Below are 20505 nucleotides of genomic sequence, written 5' to 3'. Positions count from 1 at the left end.
TCTGTCAACAGTCACCAGATCGATGGATGGCTATAAAATGCCGAGCACCGTGCTCCTTGTATCATTTATTATTTACATTCCTCAATTTAAAAGATTTAGGGCCTGGTTGTAAGTATTTCCAAAGGCCGTTTCCTCAGAGAGTTTAAATAGCGTGGAAGTGAATTAAGCCTCAATGCAAACAGCCTTGGTCCCGGCCCTGTGGATCCAGGGGCTGCCCAGGCTCAGCTGCTCCATGCCTTTGCATCACCTTTAATTGAAACCGGGGTCCTGCCAGCATGGATCCAGCAGATCCTAGCCCAGGATAGGGTAGGGAATGGGATACCATGGTCCTCAGCTCTGCCTTTGGCTTTCCACTTGCTGGCAGAATGGAGCTGGGCTAAAATAGGCATTAATTAGAGCCCTTGCTAAGCCAATTCAATGAATGCATGATGCTTTGTGGATGGGGAAACTGAGGCACAGCTGGCAGTTGCACACACAGATGCATTAGCCGTGGCTCATCCTCACGAAACACTTAGCGAAGGACTTTTGCCACCTCATTTATTTCCCCCTGTAATTAGGACACATTAACTTGGGCTGGATGGGCAGGGATGCTGCGGGGCCCTGGGGCAGCCCCGTGGCCATAACCCCCATGGGAGTTTCAGGGAGCACCAGGATGGAGCTCCCCTAAATCCAGATCACCGGGGGAAGCTGCCAGTGAACGGTGGGGGGATGTAAAGCCCATTTTCTCCTGCACTTTTCAGGATAAACTCTTCTCTACCAGGATGAGAGGCATTGCACTGGGAGGGGAAACTGAGGCACAGTGTTGCGGGGAGGACTCAGGACCCCAGAGCTCTCAGCGTTTATCTGGGGTGAATCTGGGGCATCTCAAAGAGCAATGAGACAGGCCTGGGCTGTCAAAAAGATAAATATAAAGAGGTTTTTTGGTTTGCAAGTCTGCTGGAGACACAGCTCGCTGCAGCCCTGTCCCTGTGCCGTTGGGGATTGTGGCGTGCGACACACCCTGAAGTTCTCTGAAAGATCCCTGAAAAAACATAGCCTCATCAAATCTCCATTTTTTAACTTAAAACCGTCGGCAGATGCTCCAGCACTCCCACCTCACCTTTGCTACCACCTTTCTTTAAGCTAATCCTGTAATTAAGAGTAATAGACCCCGAGCCGGTAGCAAATAGAGCCATAAATAAGCGCTGGGATAACAGGCAGATCACACGAGCTACTGTCCCTAATTCTGCATGCCGTGCGATTTATTAAGCTGTGTCACGTCCTTATTTATGGATTACAAACAATAATGGCAATCAAAACCCAATGGTGTTAAATGGGAAGGCACATGATGAGCTGGTGAGAATGGGCAGAAAAATCACTTGCAAAATACCAGGACCCGGTGCACGACCTGAGCAGATTTTCCCCTGGACAAGCTGAGCTCAGGGATAAACCCATCCTGAAGGGTGATTTTCAGCAGTGCCTGAGACCTGAGCAATGGGGAAACTGAGGCACAGAGGGTGCTGGCGGGACGACAAGCTGACGCCTCCTTGCTTTCCCCTTCTCAGTTCCAGATATTCCTAATAACCCCTTGCTTGCCACCATGCATTTGCCCACCACGGACCGATTCATCACGCAGACATTTCAGCCTATCGCAACTAATTATCCATGGGATTTCCCATTAATTACCAGCTGCTCTTTGCCTTTAGCATCCCAGGAGCTGCTGCGGTGACCGATGCCCTGCTTTAATACCTACAACCCCTCCTTTACTCTGTTGCAGGTAGCGGCACTGGAGAGGCAGATCTTTGATTTCCTGGGCTACCAGTGGGCACCCATCCTGGCTAATTTTTTACACATCATGGCTGTTATTTTGGGTATTTTTGGGACCATCCAGTACAGATCCAAATACCTCATGATGGTAGGTACCACCACGGATGCCAGTCCCCATGCCCAGGTGCAGCATCATCACCCCCGGGGATGGCTCAGCCCCAGGTCCCCTCCCATATCCAAACCCAAATCCCTGTGGATCCAGTGGGATCCAGTGAGCAGGGCGGAGGGGGGATGGACTGGGGGATGTCCAGTTGGAATGGCATGCCCTGACCGGCTCTCTTCTCGGCAGTACGCGGTGTGGCTGGTGCTGTGGGTCGGCTGGAATGCCTTCATCATCTGCTTCTACCTGGAGGTCGGACGTTTGTCGCAGGTAATGTCCCCACCTGCCTCCTCTTCCTCCCTCCGTCCTTCTCTTCATCCCTCCATCCTCCTTCCCTCTCTGTCTTCCCATCCTTCCTGCTGTCCTTCCTCCTCCTTCCCCTGCTCCACAGCTCTGCCCCTCAAAAGGGACCCAGAGCCTGTGGGTGCTCCCACCCTGGCAGCAAAGCACCCACCTGGGTGCTGGGGGTGGGCTGCAGCACCGAGCACCCATGTGTGCGTGGGATGGACAGACGGATGGTTCAGGCCAAGGTGGCGGGGGCGGAGGCTTTGAAGCGGGAGTGCAAAATTAATGAGGCTGATGAGTCGGGAATTGCAGGGCGCTCGTTAATCACCAGCATGCCCTCAGCACTGCCGGGGTTTATGGGGTGCAGAAATTGGACGGTGGCGTTGCCTAACGTGCCAGTGAGGAGATAAAGTGGAGAAGGGACACAAGGACTGGGGACAAGCAATGACAGGAAAGTTTGGGGCAGGGTCTCCAGCAGCTCGGCTCGTGGTGCAGGCAGGGATGGGCAAGGCAGCGGGGTGGGAAGGAGGAGACCCCCCCTCCTGCAGATTCCCAATTTTCCTGGGTCTTCTGGGGCTCTGCAAATGCTGCTCGGCCCTGGAGCGCCCAGCAGTGGCAGGAGAGCAGCTGGGCATCGTTAATGGCTTTGAAAAGTCACCTGGTGGCAATGGGAGTGAGGATGTGAGCGGGGCCGTGCCTCTCCGTGTCTCTCTGCCCCATGCTGGGCTATTAAATTGTAGCTCTTACACGAAAAAGAGCAAAACTTAATGTAGTGATGATGCATCACTAGATGGTGTGAGCATCCTCAGCCCGTGTTTGGGGTACCCGTGCTGAGGATGTGCCCCACTCTGGCATCCCGCTCCCAGCTCTGAGGAGCTCGGGGCATCACAGAGGACTTGGGAAACGGGCTTCTGCTCGCTCTGTGGCTGCCCACAGCTGGGAAAAGGGCTTCTTGGGGGGCTTGATGGATGAAACCATCTTCCCATGTTGTGACAGGTCATTTGAGGCTCTTCTAAAAAGCTGAAATGCTGGATACGTGCAGCAGGCACGAAGGATGCAATAGGGGAGGATTCACTTCCACTGAGTGTTTTCAGTGGAAATCCCCAATCTCTCAGAGATGCTGCAATGCCAGAACACCCCCTCTTTGTGCTTCCCAGCACCCAAACCCACATCCTTTGGCTTCAGAAACCAAAACCCACTTTCTTTCTATTTTTTCCACTCTCACCAGCAAATATCTTTTGATCCCAGATTGTTGATTTCCTACAAAGAATGCTCAACGGGTTTCCCAGCCCCCTGCAGACCCAAGAGCTGGTGGTGCAGAGATGGTCTGGGAGGACCCTCTATGGGGTGGGTGCTCACTCAGCTGTGCCAGGAGGACCTTCCACGGGGTGGGTGCTCACCCAGCCATGCTGCTGCTGCTTGCAGGAGCCCTGCGCTGGGGCTGCATCCCAACCCATGCAGTCCCCATCTCCCTGCCGGATCCACGATCCACAGGCGTTGGCATCAAAAATGCCATGGTGCACCCTGGGATTGAGCCCAGGAGCTTAATCTCACTCGAGCCTGCTATGGGGAGGGCGCAGGCAGGGGCTGGGGGATTAGCCCTGCGTCTTATCCGACCCTGGTGAGAGCCCACAGCCGTGCCTTGCAGCGGGGAGGCTGCTGCCACCTCAGAGCTGCTGGAGATGAAACAGGGAGAGCCCCAAAGCCTGGTAATGGGCTTACAAGGAGGGGACGTGTGTGAGCAAGGCCCCTGCAAGGCTCCGTGTGGATGGGGTTGGGGGGATGGCACCCCAAAACCCCAGGGGAAGCAGAGGGGATTGCTGTGCATCCCTGGACCATGCTGGCGGGGTGATCCCGTGGTCCCGTCTTGCAGATGGCTGGATGTGGTTGGCAGCATCACAAGTGGCTGCTTCCCCACCTCAAGGCCAAGCTGCCATGCTGGTGATCGCTCTGTGACATCCATGAGGGCACCTGGACATCACAGCGCACCTGGGTGCTGCTTGACCAAATGGTCCGTGATGCCATGCCAATGCCATGATGTGGGAGGAAGCCACAAACCTCCAGGACGCTGGCTGCGGGTTAGGGAGATGCAGGGGTTTGTTGGCCACGCTGCACTGACATGGTCTGGGTGGGTGCAATGCTCATGGAGCTTCCTTGGGTTGGAAAAGCCCATTTTCTGGCCACGTCCTCTGCAAAGAACCTCAGTTCCACAGTCTGTGTCTCCTCCTCTGCTCCCCTCCCACAGGACCGAGACTTCATCATGACCTTCAATACCTCACTGCACCGCTCATGGTGGATGGAGAACGGGCCGGGCTGCCTGGTGACGCCGGTGATGAACTCCAACCTGGCACCCGAGGACCATCACGTCATCACCGTCAGCGGCTGCCTGCTTGACTACCAGTACATCGAGGTAGTGAGCAGTGCCACGCAGATATTCCTGGCGGTAAGGGCAGCTGCCGGCATCTTCCCTCCTCACCCCGAATTGCGAAGCGAGAGAGGGGGGATGATGGCAGGGACCGGGACAGGCAGAACCGCCGTGGTCCAGCTGGAGATGTCCCGCCGTGCCATCACGCATCAGTGCCCGCTTATAGCATCAAGGGTGGTGTTGTTGGCTCAGAGCTTGGAAGAGAGGAGCAGATGGAGCCCATGCTAGCACCCCAGGGGTGCTGCCTGCCCCAAAACCTGGCAGGCTGTGGGCTGGATGCTGCAGGAATCAGGGGGTTCTCGGTGTAACGCATGCAGGAGCAACGTTGCTGGAGTGTGAGCTGGTGGGATGTGCCGCACACTGGAAAGGGAGGGCCCTCGCTTCCCAGCGGCTGTCTCACCCCATGGCGGGGTGGGAAGGGGACACACCGGGATGCAAAGCTCCTGGGGAGCCTTGGGGGGCTGTAAGAAAATAAAGCTTTAAAGGGAATTGGGGTCCAGAGCAGCTACCATGCACCCACCAAAGGCGTACCCAGTGCTACGTGGGGCTCAGCACCCTCTGCACTGCCATCCCAGTGCGATGCCAGCCCGTCCACCCTAGGGCCACCACCCTTGTCCCCCCAGTGCAGCTGAAACCATCCGACCTCACTACATCCCAAATCAGCACCCAGACCCACCAGAGATGGGCTCCAGCACCGTGGCAGCCCTGATCTTGCCTGGGGTCCCCCCAGGATGCTCCCAGGCATCCACCTCGCAGCACCCACCTCCATCCCCCCACCAGCACCCTGCTGGTCGTGGCCTCCATCACCCCCATAACCGACTTGTCTCTGCTCGCTTTTGTTTCGCAGCTCTTTGGCTTTGTCTACGCCTGCTATGTCAGCAAAGTGTTCCTGGAGGAAGAAGACAGCTGTAAGTGCTTCTTGCTCTCAGTCACGGGGAGGGGAGAACCACAGCACTGCAAAATGGCCTCAGCTGATGCCGGCCAGCACCTTGCCAAGGTGGCAGCTCCCGGCTGGTGATGGGGGAGCGATGCCTGGGTCGCAGGCAGGTGAAGAGATCCCTTTAGTTGGTTTTTTTCCCATTTTTCCATCCCCAATGAGGCAAATGCGCTGGGGTGTGATGTGCCACGCCATGCCACCAGCGGTTCCCCCCCTCCCAGCCTCGGGGAGGGTGCTGCACCCTGGCCAGGGCTGGGAGAGGAGGGGGACGGGGACACTGAGCCCTGAGCTGCTGCATCTCCCACAGGACTGCAGCACTCACAACATTTGGGTGCAGGAACGGGACAGTTTCATGCAACGCGTAGGGTCAGGCTTTGTCCCCACACCAGCCCATGACAAGGCTCAGATGGTCCCTGGTCCCTGGTCTCCGCACCAGCATTGCAGCACTGAGTCCAGCTCCCGTTGAAGCCAGGATGTTCATCCCTGTGCGTGGCCGCTCAGGGGTGGATTTGGGGCCGGCATTGCTCTTGCTGCTCCCCACTGACCCAAATTCAGAGCGTCTCCTCCGGGACAGAACATCTCCCCCCAGGTCCCTGGTCCGGTGTGGCAGTGGGGACAATTGCCCTTGCTGTAAAGAGCCACTTCTAAGCCCTGATAAATTCATGGTGAATGCTCCTCCTGGTGCGGATCCAGCCCCGCGGGGGCTGCAGGAGAGGAGCCGTCCTCCCTGCTCAAGGCCCCCGGAACCAGCCATCACCTGCCTCCTCCTTTCGACAGCCACCTGGGGCTTGGGGACAATGAAATGGGAAATATTATGTCCCCCCGGCCAGCATCCCCACAGACAGTGGGGTGGTAGAGCCCTCCTCTCCACCTCGAGGTTTTTCACCCCAAAGCAGGGGGAAACCCAGCAATTTAAGCAAAGTTACAGGCTAATTTTTATACAATCTATATTGTGCTTTCCGATCTGACAACGATCCCTGCAAACACCCCTCCGGAAGCGCTGAGCACCCCAGCCCCAATTAACCAGGTGGTTAAGGCTGTAGCCATCCAACCGCATTAAATGCTCATCTGCCATTAATTAATTCGCACCAGCTGGCAGCTCCCAGCAGCCGACCGCAGGCAGGGATGTGCCGCAACCGCCAGCGCGGCAAAAGCCACCCAGATGCGCTCAGCATTGGGCGCAGCATCGGGATCAGCATCGGTGCCGGTGCTATCGACCCAGAAATGGGCCCAGCCCAGCCCAGGAGATGCCCAGGTTCAGCATCCCAGTGTTTTCCCCCCTCTGCCACTGGGAACCGGTGTAGCGGAAAAGGAAAATCTCCATGTGAAATTGGACACTGCCTGCGGTAATAACTTGTTTCTATACCCTGGGAGCTGGCAAAAGGGTTTATCTACCGCCGCTGGCTTTGAAGCGCGTTTGCATTCAAACAAACTCTCGCATTCAATACACTTTTAATATTAATGCTGCTGGATCCCAAGATTCAAATGCATCTTTTTTAATGGAATATCTTATTAGATTTGGAAATGGATGGATGGCGTCAAAATTGAGAGCTGGCTGAATATTAAGTCGGGAAGATAAATATCCTGGGAGAACTGGGCTCCCCCCTCGAGCTCGCTGCTTTCTTGGACACCTGTGTGCAAACCCACCCGGATCATGGCTCCGTGGGGATTAATAGATTGGTTTTGGGGAGATGGGTCGTGATATAGCGCCTGTAACAGCTTGGATACCCCAGCCTGGCCGTGCATGGTGCCTGTTCCTGGGCTGGCTGAGCAGCCACTGGTTGTGCCCATGGTGGGGTTCAGGGCTGGGGGCACGTAGGAAGATCATGGAAGAAGTTGGGGCACCCTCAGCCACCCATTGCTCCCACTGCATCGAGCCGGGGTGAAGGGCTGGGGTCTGCCGACACGATCCCTCTGGCGAGTGCCCCAGGGGCTCGTCGGGGGGGTGATGGGCTCTGCTGGCCGGAGAGGATGAACTGCTGGCCTGGAAATCACAGCCATGAAAACTGATATATTGGTGTCTGCAATTCCGCTAAATGACAGGCTTTAAACGAGATGTAATTCCCCCATAATTCTCCTTAAATGCCCACTCTGGAGACAATGATGGGATAATTTTACCCACTTTGTCCAGCCTGAAGGCAAGGGCTGTTGTGGTGGTGAGAAGAAAGCCACAGGGATCTCTGCAAGTTGGTCCGGCTCCTTTCCCTGGTTTCTCGCTGGCACTTTCCTGGGATGCTGCTGCTACCTGGGATGCTGCCATGACCTGGGATGTTGCAGCGCTCCAGGATGCTGCTGTGACCTGGGATGCTGCCGTGACCCAGGATGCTGTGCCTCCCTGGGATGCTGCATTTCCCTGTGATGCTGCTATGACCCCAGACGCTGCCATGGCCCGGGATACAGCACTTCCCCAAGATGCTGTGGTGACCTGGGACGCTGCAATGACCCAGGATGTTGTGGTATCCTGGAATGTTGCAGCAGCTGAGGATACTGAACTTCCCTGGGATGCTGCACTTTCCTGGGGTGCTGCTGGGACCTGGGATGCTGTGGCGACCTGGGATGCTGCATGTCCCCAGGATGCTGTGGTGACCGGGATGTTGTGGTGACCCAGGATGCTATTGCATACTGACATGTTGCATTTCCCTGGGATGCTGCACTTGCCTGGGTTGCTGTGGTGACCTGGGATGCTGCGCTTCCCTGGGATGCAGCTGCAAACTGTGATGCTGCACTTCCCTGGGATGCTGCGGCAACTTGGGATGCTGCACCTCTCCAAGATGCTGCTGCAACCCGGGATGCTGCGTGACCCATGGGTGCCATCGGGGTGGGGGGAGGCAGGACAATTGCCCCACTGCCCTCCCCAGCTCACCTTGCTGCTCTCCCCCCTCTCCCCAGTCGACTTCATCGGCGGGTTTGACTCCTACGGCTACCAGGCGCCACAGAAGACATCACACCTACAGCTACAGCCGCTCTACACGTGAGTCGGCGCCAGGCCGGGGAAAGCCTTGGGGGTGCTCAGGGATGCAGGAGCCCCTCCAAGGTGCCTCATTGCACCATCGTAACCCAAAAGATTTGGGTCTGTGAGTCTGCTCGGCCTCAATATAAAGCCCAGAGGCTCTGTTGGGGCTGGGCAGTTTTAGGGGGGATCGTGCCCTTGTTTTGCTTTTCACTGCTTTTTGTTTGCTGAGACTCAACATGCTGGGGCTGCCCAGGGGGAGCAGCAGCTCTTCAGATAAGTGCAGCTGACTTTTTTTTCCTCTCCCTTACCCATTAAGCTTAACTAGATAAATGCTCAAATGAGATAAGGCTGCAAAATCTAAAGGGATTAGCCTCGTGCGGGCTTTGCCGGGTGCCAAAAATTAATTATATTTTAAGCCTTCTATGCAAATTCAAGGGCACGCCATGCAATTAGAGATGCAAAGAGGGGGGCTGCGGTGGAACAAATGCATTTGTGATATTGCTCGGCCCTCCCTGGGTGTTTGGGCACAGACGGTCTCTCGTGTTCCTGCCCCAGTGCACGGGTGCGGGTGAGCACCCATGGGTGCTGTGCCCCCCTGCATTGAGCTAGTACTTCCCCAGGGGCCCCCCAGCCCTCCGGGTGTGAGCGGGGCATGGCGGGATGGGAGCTTCCCAGGGTGGGTACACGGGTGGTGGCACTGGCGTTTCTCCACGGTGTCACCCTGGGGTGGAAGCAGTGCCAGCACCCACATCCTGGGGATTGATGTGGGTGTCCTGCCCTCCCCCAGCCAGCTGCCCACCCTCGGGGGAACCCAGGAGAGCGTTGTCCCATGGATGGGACATGTCCCATGGATGGTGTCCCCCAGGGAACCCTTTCAGACCTGCCTTGGTGGGTAGGTGCAAAGCCACTGTGGCAAAGACGGGCAGTGGGGAAGGTGGGGACCGGGGGGAGCCCTGCCTGACCCTCTCCTGCTTGCAGCCTCCAGCAGCACAGGGGGAAATGGGGGGGCTGCCAGGGGGCTGCTATGGGCCCAGCGTTCCCCAATGGCTGCAGGATGAGTGCTGACAGCTGCAACATTTGGGGATACCAGCAGTAATATCAATTTTAGGTGGGGGGAATGTCAATTTTAGATATACAGGGGACCCAAAAGCTGATGGCAGAGAAACTCGGCACTGAGAAACCAGGATGGGGAGACCTCAGTGGGGTTCAGAGGTGCTGGGGAAATCCCTCTCCTCCCTTTCTGGGAGATGTGTAACCCAGCCCTGTATCCTCTGCAAAACCCAGCCCCCCTCCAGGGCTCCGCTGGCTGCCCAGGACTTGTTTTGGGGTCATGGGGGGGTTGGGGTTGCATGGCTGGGGGCTGGATTTTGTGAAGCCACCCGGGTACCAGAGCATCCCATCCCGAGGTGATGCTGGAGATGGTGCTGCCTGGCTCCCCGGCACGGATCCAGCCTCTGGCCTTGCTCCCTGCCTGTGACAACCCCGTGGGCAAGTCCCAAAGCCCTTCGCAGGCAGCGTGTCCTGGGGGCTGCCGGCTCTCACCCTGCCTGCAAGGCTGGCTCGGGCAGTGCTCCTTGTAATTAGATTGCTTCCTAATTAATCAAGCTCACTCCGGCTGCCCACATCCTTGTGGCCTTTCTGCAGGCAGGGCCTGGGAGGGGGGTCACAACCGGGACCCTGCCACCACGCTGTCAGCTCCCCCCTGCCCGCAGCCTCCTCCATCCTACCCCAGCAGCTCATTAATAACCCACCACCTAGTTAATGCAGCTATAATTTATATCAAGGCACCTCCATCACCCTGACAGCGGCAGCAGGTCAGGCTCATGGACCCCGAGGTGGGAGATGCTGGGTCCCACGGTGGCACGATGACACCCAGCGGGGACCCAACAGGGTCCTGGGACAGCAGTAACCCCATCTCGGGGAGGGGGACACTGGGGGGTCTAGCTGCCACCCGTCACCGGTGAAAAGATGTGCAAGGTGCTGTCCAGGCTCAGTGGAGTGGATCCGGCCACTTGTATCCCCAGGGGAGAGCCGGGCAGGACAGAGCGTGGCTGCCATCCTAGCCTGAGAAATTAAAGCTTATTCTGCAGTTACCAATTAGCTATAATTGGATTAACGGCGGGCACGGGGGAGGGTTTCCACCCAGTGGAAGGAGGAGGATGTACCATGCCAGCACCCGCTTCTCGTCCCCTTGGGTCCCTCCTGCCCATCCAGGGTGGCACTGGGTCCCCACCCACGTCGTGTCCCCCCGCCAGTCCGGGAGCTCTCACCTCCAGTAGCGTATCGGGAAGGGGGGAAATGCCGGTCGGGAGCAGGTAGCTGAGACCTGGGCAGTTGTGACAGGGGTGTGTGGGAGTGGGGTCTGCAGGTGCAGCCAGGGCCGTGGGTGTGTGCCAGGATCCGGCTTCCCACAGCGCTGGCTTTCCCCGCGCATTTTAAACATGCAGGTGTACATAGGAGGATGCCCAGCAATGCCCGTGCATGCACACATGTGCACGCACAGACCCGCCTGCGCACACACTCGTGTGCAGACACACTCTCACATGCCTGCACACACTTGTGCACCCACCTGCGCGCACATGCACACACATGCATATGCCTGCACACAGCTGCACATGCTTGTGCACACGTGCACACACATAGAATCATAGAATCATAGAATCATTTTGGTTGGAAAAGACCTTCAAGATCATCAAGTCCAACCATTAACCATGCCCCCTAAACCATGCCCTGGAGTACCCTGTCCACTCGCTTTTTGAATACCTCCAGGGATGGTGAATCAACCACTTCCCTGGGCAGCCCATTCCAATGTTTGACAACCCTCTCAGTAAAAAAATTTTTCCTAATATCTAACCTAAATCTCCCTTGCCTCAACTTGAGGCCATTTCCTCTTGTCCTATCTCCAGCCACCTGACAGAAGAGACCAACACCCACCTCACTACAACCCCCTTTCAGGTAGTTGTAGAGAGCGATAAGGTCTCCCCTCAGCCTCCTCTTTTCTAGACTGAACAGCCCCAGATCCCTCAGCCGCTCCTCATAAGACTTGTGCTCCAGGCCCCTCACCAGCTTGGTTGCCCTTCTCTGGACACGCTCCAGCACCTCAACGTCTTTCCTGCAGTGAGGGGCCCAAAACTGAACACAGGACTCGAGGTGCGGCCTCACCAGTGCCCAGTACAGGGGAACAACCACCTCCCTGCTCCTGCTGGCCACACTGTTCCTGATACAGGCCAGGATGCGATTGGCCTTCTTGGCCACTGGGCACACTGCTGGCTCATATTCAGCCGGCTGTCAACCAGCACCCCCAGGTCTTTCTTTGCCGGGCAGCTTTCCAGCCACTCTTCCCCAAGCCTGTAGCGCTGCATGGGGTTGCCGTGACCGAAGTGCAGGACCCGGCACTTGGCCGTGTTAAACTTCATACAATTGGCCTCAGCCCATCGATCCAGCCTGTCCAGATCTCTCTGTAGAGCCTCCCTACCCTCAAGCAGATCGACCCTGCCTCCCACACGTGCACAGGGAGCAGCCGGTCTGCAGGCGTGTGCAGCGTCCCCCAGACCCCAGCACCCACCAGCCGCTGCCAAAAGGTGTCCTGCCAGGAGAGAGGGCTGGCAGCATGCTGGGGCCATGGGCAGCGGGGTCCTGGACCCCTCCGTGTCCCCTCCGTGTCCCCTCGGTGCCCGCAAGCAGTCGGGGATGGGTGAGCGGGGCAGCCCCGATGGCAGTCCCTCTGTCACTGCAGCGGGGGGACATCAACCAGTTGGGGCTTCCCAGCCTGGCCCCAGTTGCTCTCTTACATTTTTGGGGGGGTTGAAACAAGGGTGATGGCCATGTGAGAGCCACCCTGGTTCACCCCAGCAGGTCCCTGTCCCCCGGGATGGGCAGCTGGCCATGGCTCCTTGTCCCCACGTGGGGACACGTGGTGGGGACGACTGCTCGGACCCCGGTCTCACCCCTAACGCCTCCTCTCCTCTTCTCTCCCCAGATCCGGGTAACCTCCTCCTGCCCTGGATCCGGCCCCGGCCCGGCGTGGGAGCCAGAGGCGACAGGACCCCCCTAGAGCAAACTGTCCCACACCCAACGACCCCGGCGAGGGGGGGGGACACAACTCCGAGCTGCCCGGTCCCCTCCTGCCTCCCCGCACCCCCACAAGACCCCCAAAAACGGAGCCGGGAGCTGCACGTCCATCCCACCCTGGATGCCTCCGAGCCCAAACCACCCACCCAGAGCAGGGTCGGGGGGGGCTGGATACAGGGGGACCCCCCCAAGCCGTGCCACCCCCTCAGGCTCCCACAGCCTCCCCAGGATGGGGACATGTGGGGAGGTGGCATTGCTCACTGGACACCGTTTTCTTCTGTTTCTCCCAGCCTGGTTTTTCCTTGGAGCAGCAGGGCCCTTCCCGGCCTGCCGGGCAGGAGGGGGGCCCAGAGTGGGATTGGGGCAAAAACCAGCTGGTTTGGAGCAAACTAGGACCGGGGGTGAGGGATAAACACAGCTTTGGGGACAGTGGGGCACAAAGAGCAGCTTCGTCCTCTGTGGGGTTGGGACAATTTCCTGAAACGCTGGGTTGGGAGTTGGGCTGGCCCCAAAAATGGGGTTTTTGCTCCCAAACGGAATTTTCCAGCCCCCCTGGTTGGATGAAACAGTGTCGAAGGGGCTCAGTCCTGGATGCTCCCTTCACCCTGAGGAGCCGGATCTGGCCATCAGCATCCTGCCTCGACCCCCTCCCCCAAAACCTGGGGATGGGGGGGAGGGACAGAGCACCCCAAAATCCCCCTGCAAGCCCCCCCATCCCTGCCACATTTTGGGGGGAGTCTTGCTCAAATTTGGCAATACTGACGCTGCTTTCGACACAGCCCTTTTCCGGCTGTTTTAACGAATCTAGTGAATGTTTTGGGTTAGGTTTTTATTTTTATTTTTAATTATTGGGTTGGGTTTTTGGTTTTTTGTTTTTTTTAATTTAAAGTGCCTGAGTAGATTCTGGCTGAGCACGACCCCCCCCGGCGAGCCCACGCCGGGCCCCCCCCAAGGCCGACATCGTGCCTTCAGCAATGCTCTGCCCGCCTCGGGGCTGCTCCAGTGCCCCCCGGCCCCTCGCCCAGGGCTGCGGGGGGGGGGCAGCTCGGTGCCTCTGACCCCCCCCCCGGCCCCTCCATCCATTCGGGGTCTTGGTGGCAAATCCATCCATCACGTTCAGTGGCAGAGGGGTGACATCGGCATGTGGGGAATGATTATTTTGGGGGGGGGAATGTGCAAGGTCTATTGGGCAGCGATCACTTTGCAAAATGATGATGAGCTGGGAATTAAAAGCCTCGGAAGAAGCTGGAAGGAAAAAAGTAGTTTCACGAAGCATCCCAGCTCCCCCCAACCTCCTTGTTCTCTTTCTTTTCCTGGAGGTGGGATGCAGTTTCTCCTGGATCCCTGGATCTGGCCCAAAGCCCACCCTTTGCATCTGGGAGCAGGGGGTTCGCATGAATTTTGCCTCCCAGGTGTTTTTTCTCCGGTCCTGGGGGTTCTTTGGGGATTTTTTTTGCACCCTGGAGTGATTCTTTTTGTCCTTCCCAACAAGCAGCCGTGAAGTGCCAACGACCGAAGGTGCCCGAGCCCAAACCCTGGGCAGGGGACAGGCTGCATCCTCCCGCCAGCCCCTCCGCTGCCTCCAGCCAAGCTGCGAACTTTACAGGCAATAATTTTTCCACCCTTTCCCCCTCTTTTTTCCAAGGAAAATAGTGTTTTTCAGGCAACAGATCGCCCCTGTCCCCCGAAACACATCCCCATCCCCAAGCGCTGCCCAGCCCCAGGGACAGCAGCATCTCCAGGGTTTATTTTCCTCTCCAGGACCAAGGATGTTCTCGCTGACCTGCCGTGGGATGGGATGGGATGGGATGGGATGGGATGGGATGGGATGGGATGGGATGGGATGGGCAGACACCCACCTGCTCAAAACCCTTCTCAAACCTAGCAGGAAGCAGAAGGAAAACTTGCCGTCATTTAAAACTCATGGAAAAGAGTTTCCCTCCCTCCTGAGCTCGGCAGGAGCCAGGCACCGGCGCTCCGTGACCTTTTTTTTTTTCTTTTCCATTGGCTTGTTTTTATATAAGACTGTATTTGTAACGTCAACCGAGGATTTCTTTTCTATTCTGTAATTATAAAAGTCGAAGGAAAGTTTCATCCGATGGCTGTTCTGGTTTTGGGGCATTTCCCTTCCTTGTGCAGTTGAATTGATTAAAAAGTGGTTGTTTTTTTAAAAGTTTTGCTTCCCCCCCCCCCCCATTAATGCTGCCAGCTCACTCCCGCAGGCTCTGCATCACCTTATAACCCAGCATTTCTTTTTAATGATGCCCCAGTGAGATTCTGCCTCCTCCCTCACTGCCTGCACAGGCAATTTCCTCCCTGGTAGCAAAATAACTGAAAAAAATTTTAAAAAAGCAGAAATGTAGAAAAGCAGGATCCTCTGGGCTGGGTGTGGGTATCACCCATCGTGTGATGGGGGATGCATCAGTGGCCGGCATGTCCCATCCCTGTGCACCATCCTCCAGGCTGGGTGTGGGTACCATCCCTGTGCATGGGGGCAGCCCAGGGGGTCTGCAGCCTCCCTTCCCCTAAGAAAAATACCAATAAACCCCCAAAGACATATTAATAAACACCCAAGAAAAATATTAAGAACCCACCCAGGGTGTTTTTTCAGGTTGAGCTCCTGAAATAAAGTTTTCCAGCCCTACCAGGAGCAAGGGTAGGGATTCTGCAGTGAGACACCAGGTCACCACTGCAGCCCCATGGGAAAAGTTTCCTTTTCCCCCCAAATACTCACATTTTCCATCACCAAAGCAGCAATTTTAATTTCGTTCAATGCCACTCCTTCGGGATGATGCTTGCTTCACACGTGGTTTCATTCAAAGTACCCAAAGCCATTTCATTCGCTCTATTTTTAATTGATTTTAAATGAGAGGTGGTCGCCTTCTGCTCCCATCCTCTGCTTTTGGGTTTTCTCCCCTTTGCTGCCTTTTCCAGCTAAACAGGAGAAGGAAGGGGGTGATGACATTGAATTAAATCTTATTTTTTAAATCAAAATGGAAATGTGGTGAGGCCAGGGCAGCAAATACAATGTCTGCGGTGACATCAGGGACCAGAGCAGCCGGATACTCCTTTCCCCCTGGGCTGAGCTCCCTGTGATGCTTCTGCTCAGCAACTCCTTGCCCACGGCATTTTTGTCATGGGCTTTTTGGGGACACAATGCCTGTGTTGACTTGTTCCCACTTGTTCCCAAATCTCCATCCCCACGAGAAGTGAGCCTTCATCCCTGTAAGGGTCCTACTGTCCCTCGCCAGGAGCTGGCGTGGGGAAAGGCTGGAGCACGGCGGTGCCATCTCCAGCAGCCCTGGGTGTCCCTGGGCCAGGGTTAGTGGCCCCGAGCAGATGTCACCAGGTCACCCACAGGTCCCACTGGCTCAGCTCTGCTGTGGGATCCCATCCCCTGAGTCCAGTCTGTAATCAAAAAGACTAAAAGCAGGTTTCCAGACCTAAAATCTATGGATTTTAGGGGCATGTCCAGGGATGGAGGAGCCACAGGGTTTGCCCTGGCCATGGGGACAGTGGGGTGTCCCAGCACCCCGGGGACAGGCAGATATTGCCTCAAAGCAGTGGATGTGGGGGGTGACGGTGGCCCCTGCTGGGGCACCGGGGTTTCCCCATGCGTGGGGGAAGATGAGCAGCCCCCAGCCTCGAGTGAGTCCCCAGGGAAGGGACCCAAAGGACCCCCGGTGTGGGTGCACCTGCTGGGGCGAGTGGGGACAACACCCACTGCCTCTGTGGGTAATGATGTGTGTTTGGGTGAAGCCTGATCAAACAAGAGCTATCTCATGCCTTGTAGAAGGGGGGAGGATTTTTTTGGGGGGGGTGAGCAGGGATAGAGGCCTGTTTCTATGACAACAGTGAGGCCAGTCAGACCCCATGGCTGTGGACCAGGGAAGAAGTGGGTCAGCATCCCCACGGTCCTGCTGGAGCATCCCATGGACACACTGCTGGAGTATCCCATGGACACACTACTGGAGCATCCTGCAGCCATGCTGCCAGAGCATCCCATGGCTGTGCTGATGGAGCATCCACAGCTGTGCTGTCTGAGCATCCCACAGCCATGCTGCTGGAGCATCCTGCTGCACTCCTCCTCCCCAGCTGGGGAGGAAGGAAGAACCTCTTTGCTTGCCCACACCCATCGATCTACCTCTTGCAAAACAACCTCCTGCTGCCCAGCCCCATCCCAGCTCTGGCAGCCTGCCCAGGCATACCAGGAAACCCTCTGGGCAGTAACAGCGCTCCAGCCTTCGGCCTCACCATGCCCTGTGTTCTGCCTCCCATACCCTCGGAGGGGGCAGGTAAGGGGAGGTGAGCACCAAACTGGAGGTTGAAATAGGGTTATTAAAGTGTTTTTCAATTAAACTCTTAATTGTTGTGGAAGCATCTTCCAGTTTATTGCACAGTGTTTGTGGTCATAAAATTCATTGTCCTTTATCTGACACGGATCGGGTCCCTTTGGAGGTGGATGCTGCTGTGAAAGGTGGTTGTGGGGCTGGGAGACATCGCCCAGATGAGGGAAATAAAACCCCATCACATGCACGTGTTGGCTGGATAATGATTGCAATGGGAATTAATTCAGAAACAGGTCCGGAACACAGTGGGTGTTTTTTCTGCGGGTGCTGCCATGGCATGGCTGGTGAGCTGCCTCCCGGCAGGGATCTGGGCACACTGGGAAGGTGGGACTGGGAAACACAGAGGATGGCTCCAGGAGCCTTGCTGGGGGGGATTTTATTGCTGTTACTAAAATGACCCTAAGTCAGACCAAGGCAATGGCTCCCCACAGCTCTGGGCTCACGTCAGCGCTGGGCTGAGGTTATATCCAGCACCCCCTCCAAAAGCCACGGCCACCGACATCCGCCCACAGCCATCATGAGGGAGATGCTTCCCGGCTCCAAAACATCCCCATGGTGCAGAAAAAGAAAGAAAAATACTTGGAAAGCTGCTTTAAAAGCAAAAAAAGCATCCTGGCTGGGGGCAGTACCTTATTTCTGGGCATCCCCAGCTGGGATGTGGGATGTGGGTGCTCTCGGGTGCAGCTGAAGCCACCCCACGCACCACAGGGCTGCAGACTGGGGCTCAGCACTGTGCTGAAACGTGTCTCCTCCAGAAATCCTTCCTCCAGCTCCTGGGCGAGGAAGGTGATGGGTTTTGCTGATCCAGCCTGGAGTCATATACTTTAAATTTAAATAGTTAGTTAGTTAGTTTTAAATAACTTTTATTTACTTTTTAAACATATTGATTTATAAGTAAATATATTAACTTATTTACTTATTTGTTTATAGTAATTAAAGATTATTTATTATAAGCAAATATATTAACTTATTTATAAGTAAATAAATTAAATAAGTAAGTAAAAAAAAAGTTTAAAAAGTAAGTGAATAAGTAAAAAGGAAAGTGTGAAACTGCATCTGTAGACAGAAGATAAAACTGTACTGGGGGGTTTCAGGAGTTATAACAACTCAGATTTTAATGTCTTATAATAGAGGAGCTTTTTTAAACCAAATTGCCAGCCTGCAAAAACCGGTTTAAAAGATCATCCCAACCTGAGTGCTGGGAGAACACGTTTTGGAGGCAGCTTTGTGCTGTTTGCTCAGTGCTTGTGGCCAGTGGGACAGCCCAGGAGGATGGGAGGGCTGAGATTTGCATCGCAGGTAATAAATCCCTTGGGTTTCGGGCTGGAAATTGGGAGGATGGTCCATGTGTCTCCCCCCAAGGCAAAGCCAACAGCGTCCCGGCCCTCGCCATATGGAGACAGACAGGAAAAATTCAGGATATAGAGGAAGACCAACCATCTGCTTCCCGATGTTTCCCTTCTCCCCGTTTCCTTTCCACCCCTTTTCCCACAGGCATTCTCCTCCAAATTTCTATTTGCAAATTCAGAGCCGCATTGTCCAAGCGGGATCATTTTGAAATGGCAAAGTCAGCTCAGGACCAGCCACCAGAAACCAAACTGTGGATTTTTTGGGGGTGTCACAGCTCCTTTTCCCTGCAACCTGAGCAGCATCTCCCACGCCAGAGCCATATCCCACCAGTGGTACTGACATTGTCACGTGGCTCCTGGGAAACCCAGCCTGCTGCAGTGGTTATCACTGCTGGTAGCCAGCTGAACCTGGGTGCCACACACCCAACCCAGGGTCCTCAGGCAAGGCTGGGTGCTGGCATGGACCTGTCGGAGGAGATAAAGACGGTCGATAACCCAACCTTTAATTCCCGTTCCAGCATGACTCATGGGGAGAGCGAACGGCAACGCCTTGGCTGGGAGCATCACCGTATCTGCCCCATTATTTGGGCATGTTACATTCTCAGATAACTTACTTCTCTTGGGAAATGGATGTTAAAACACCTCCTGCCTTTCCGCCTTCCCCAGGAAAGCCTGACTGCTTTCTCCTCCCGGTTTGCAGCTGGTGCATCCTTTGCTGAGCAGGGAGGATGCTCAGTGCACAAGCGGGTGCCTTTCCCCCAGGTCCCCACAGACGATGGGTACATCACTCCCATCACTTTGGTTTTATAGCCATAATCTTATTTTCAGAGCAGCAGAGGAAATTCTTCAAAACAAAAATGATATGAATGATCACCCGAATGGTACTGGCCATCCCCGCCGTGTGATATTGCCCATCCTGCTCCCACCCTAGTCTGAAGCTGGGACACAGGGACAGCATCCCCAGCAGTGATGTTCTTACTGGCCCAAAAACTATCAGGGCACCTCAAATTTAAAAAGCATGTGAGTGTGGGCATTGCACCACTACACACAGCTGTGGGAGGGCTTGGGGGGGCTTCACTTTGAACCCCTTACAGCCTGGACCAAACCAGTCCCTCCTTACAGCCACTGTCCCCTGCCTGGCCGCGGCTGAGATGTAATTACAGAGTCCAAGCATCTCTTGCCGCTATCATGTGAAGAAACCCTGTGTCGCCGTAAACAGGAAGGGCAGGAAGAAAAACGAGTTGATTTTTTTCCATCCCAACCCGAGGAAAGAAATGGCTGAGGAGCAACAAAGGATTAATTTACCCCGCACAGAAACGCCGGCTCCCTCCCGCAGCCGCGGGACCCCAGCAAGTCACAGATGTTAAGGAGTAAAAAAGCCGCTTTCACAACCTCAAACAAAGGCATAGAGACGCTTTTCAGGGACTCAGGGAGATCTGTAGATCCGGCTGCCGCAGTCCTAGGTGTGCCGAGTTATATACAGCTGGTTCCAGGGAAATGGGAGTGGGAGCAGGAGCAAAGCCGGTAGGATGCGGTGGGTAAATGGGAACAATGTTTTCACGCTTGGAGGGAAGCTCACTGCTTGCTTTTGGTGGTAAATTGATTAAGAAACATATCTTGGGCCTTGTTTTTCCCCCTTTGATTCCTTAGCATGGATGAATGCTTCTCCAGTGGTCCCTGCCAGGTGGAAGATGCAGTAGCATCCCCGAGGGACACCCTCCACCTGACATCACACTGCCCAGCAGGCCTGTGCCACAGTATGGGTGTGAGGCTGCCAAAATCCCCGGCCCCACATCCCTAACAAGATGCTCTTTTCAGTGCTCCCATCACCTCTGGTCCCAGCTGGAAGGTGATACATGGACAGGTGTTCACCCAGATGAACGCTGGATGGATGCGACGGCTGCCTTGGTGGGAGTCTTGGGCTTTCTCTGCTGGCCGTAGTGCATCCACAGGCATACACACAATTTTTGGCTCAGGATGCACAACACATGGCTTGTCCTGGGCAGAGACTAAAGTGCGTGACGGGTTCCCTGCAGACTGCCGGCTTGCACCAGGAGCTGGCTTCTCCTGAAAGATGCTGCACATATATATGTAGTATATATATCTATATGGACCACTGGCCCCTTCACTCCCCAGAAGAGCAGCTAAGATACCTTTGGAACATCATGCTTCAGTCCTGCAACAGACCCAGCTCCAGATCAGCTGGCTTTTAGCTCCAGAGTATCAAGAA

At 55.6% G+C, this 20505-nt stretch overlaps 1 protein-coding gene across 3 annotated transcripts in view; it reads left to right on the top strand.

Annotated features, from left to right (window-relative positions):
- NKAIN1 (sodium/potassium transporting ATPase interacting 1) overlaps window positions 1-14671 on the top strand; it is a 39507-nt gene extending 24836 nt beyond the window's left edge. For 2 of the 3 annotated variants that reach the window (XR_008238782.1, XR_008238783.1), the window contains 5 exons: window positions 1757-1894; window positions 2096-2176; window positions 4437-4634; window positions 5464-8524; window positions 12486-14671. Coding sequence is in view for 1 of the 3 variants with exons in the window: in XM_052811595.1 (XP_052667555.1) it covers window positions 1757-1894; window positions 2096-2176; window positions 4437-4634; window positions 5464-5524; window positions 8443-8524; window positions 12486-12495 (570 nt within the window). In the remaining 2 variants the exon portion in view is untranslated. The remainder of the gene's footprint in view (window positions 1-1756; window positions 1895-2095; window positions 2177-4436; window positions 4635-5463; window positions 8525-12485) is intronic. The other variant, XM_052811595.1, reaches the window with a different exon arrangement.
- Window positions 14672-20505: the final 5834 nt, after the last annotated feature.

This window comes from Harpia harpyja, chromosome 16 (assembly GCF_026419915.1).
Source record: "Harpia harpyja isolate bHarHar1 chromosome 16, bHarHar1 primary haplotype, whole genome shotgun sequence".
Lineage (NCBI taxonomy): Eukaryota > Metazoa > Chordata > Aves > Accipitriformes > Accipitridae > Harpia > Harpia harpyja.
The sequence above is the reverse complement of the archived record's forward strand: the minus strand, read 5'-3'. Positions and strand labels throughout refer to the sequence as shown.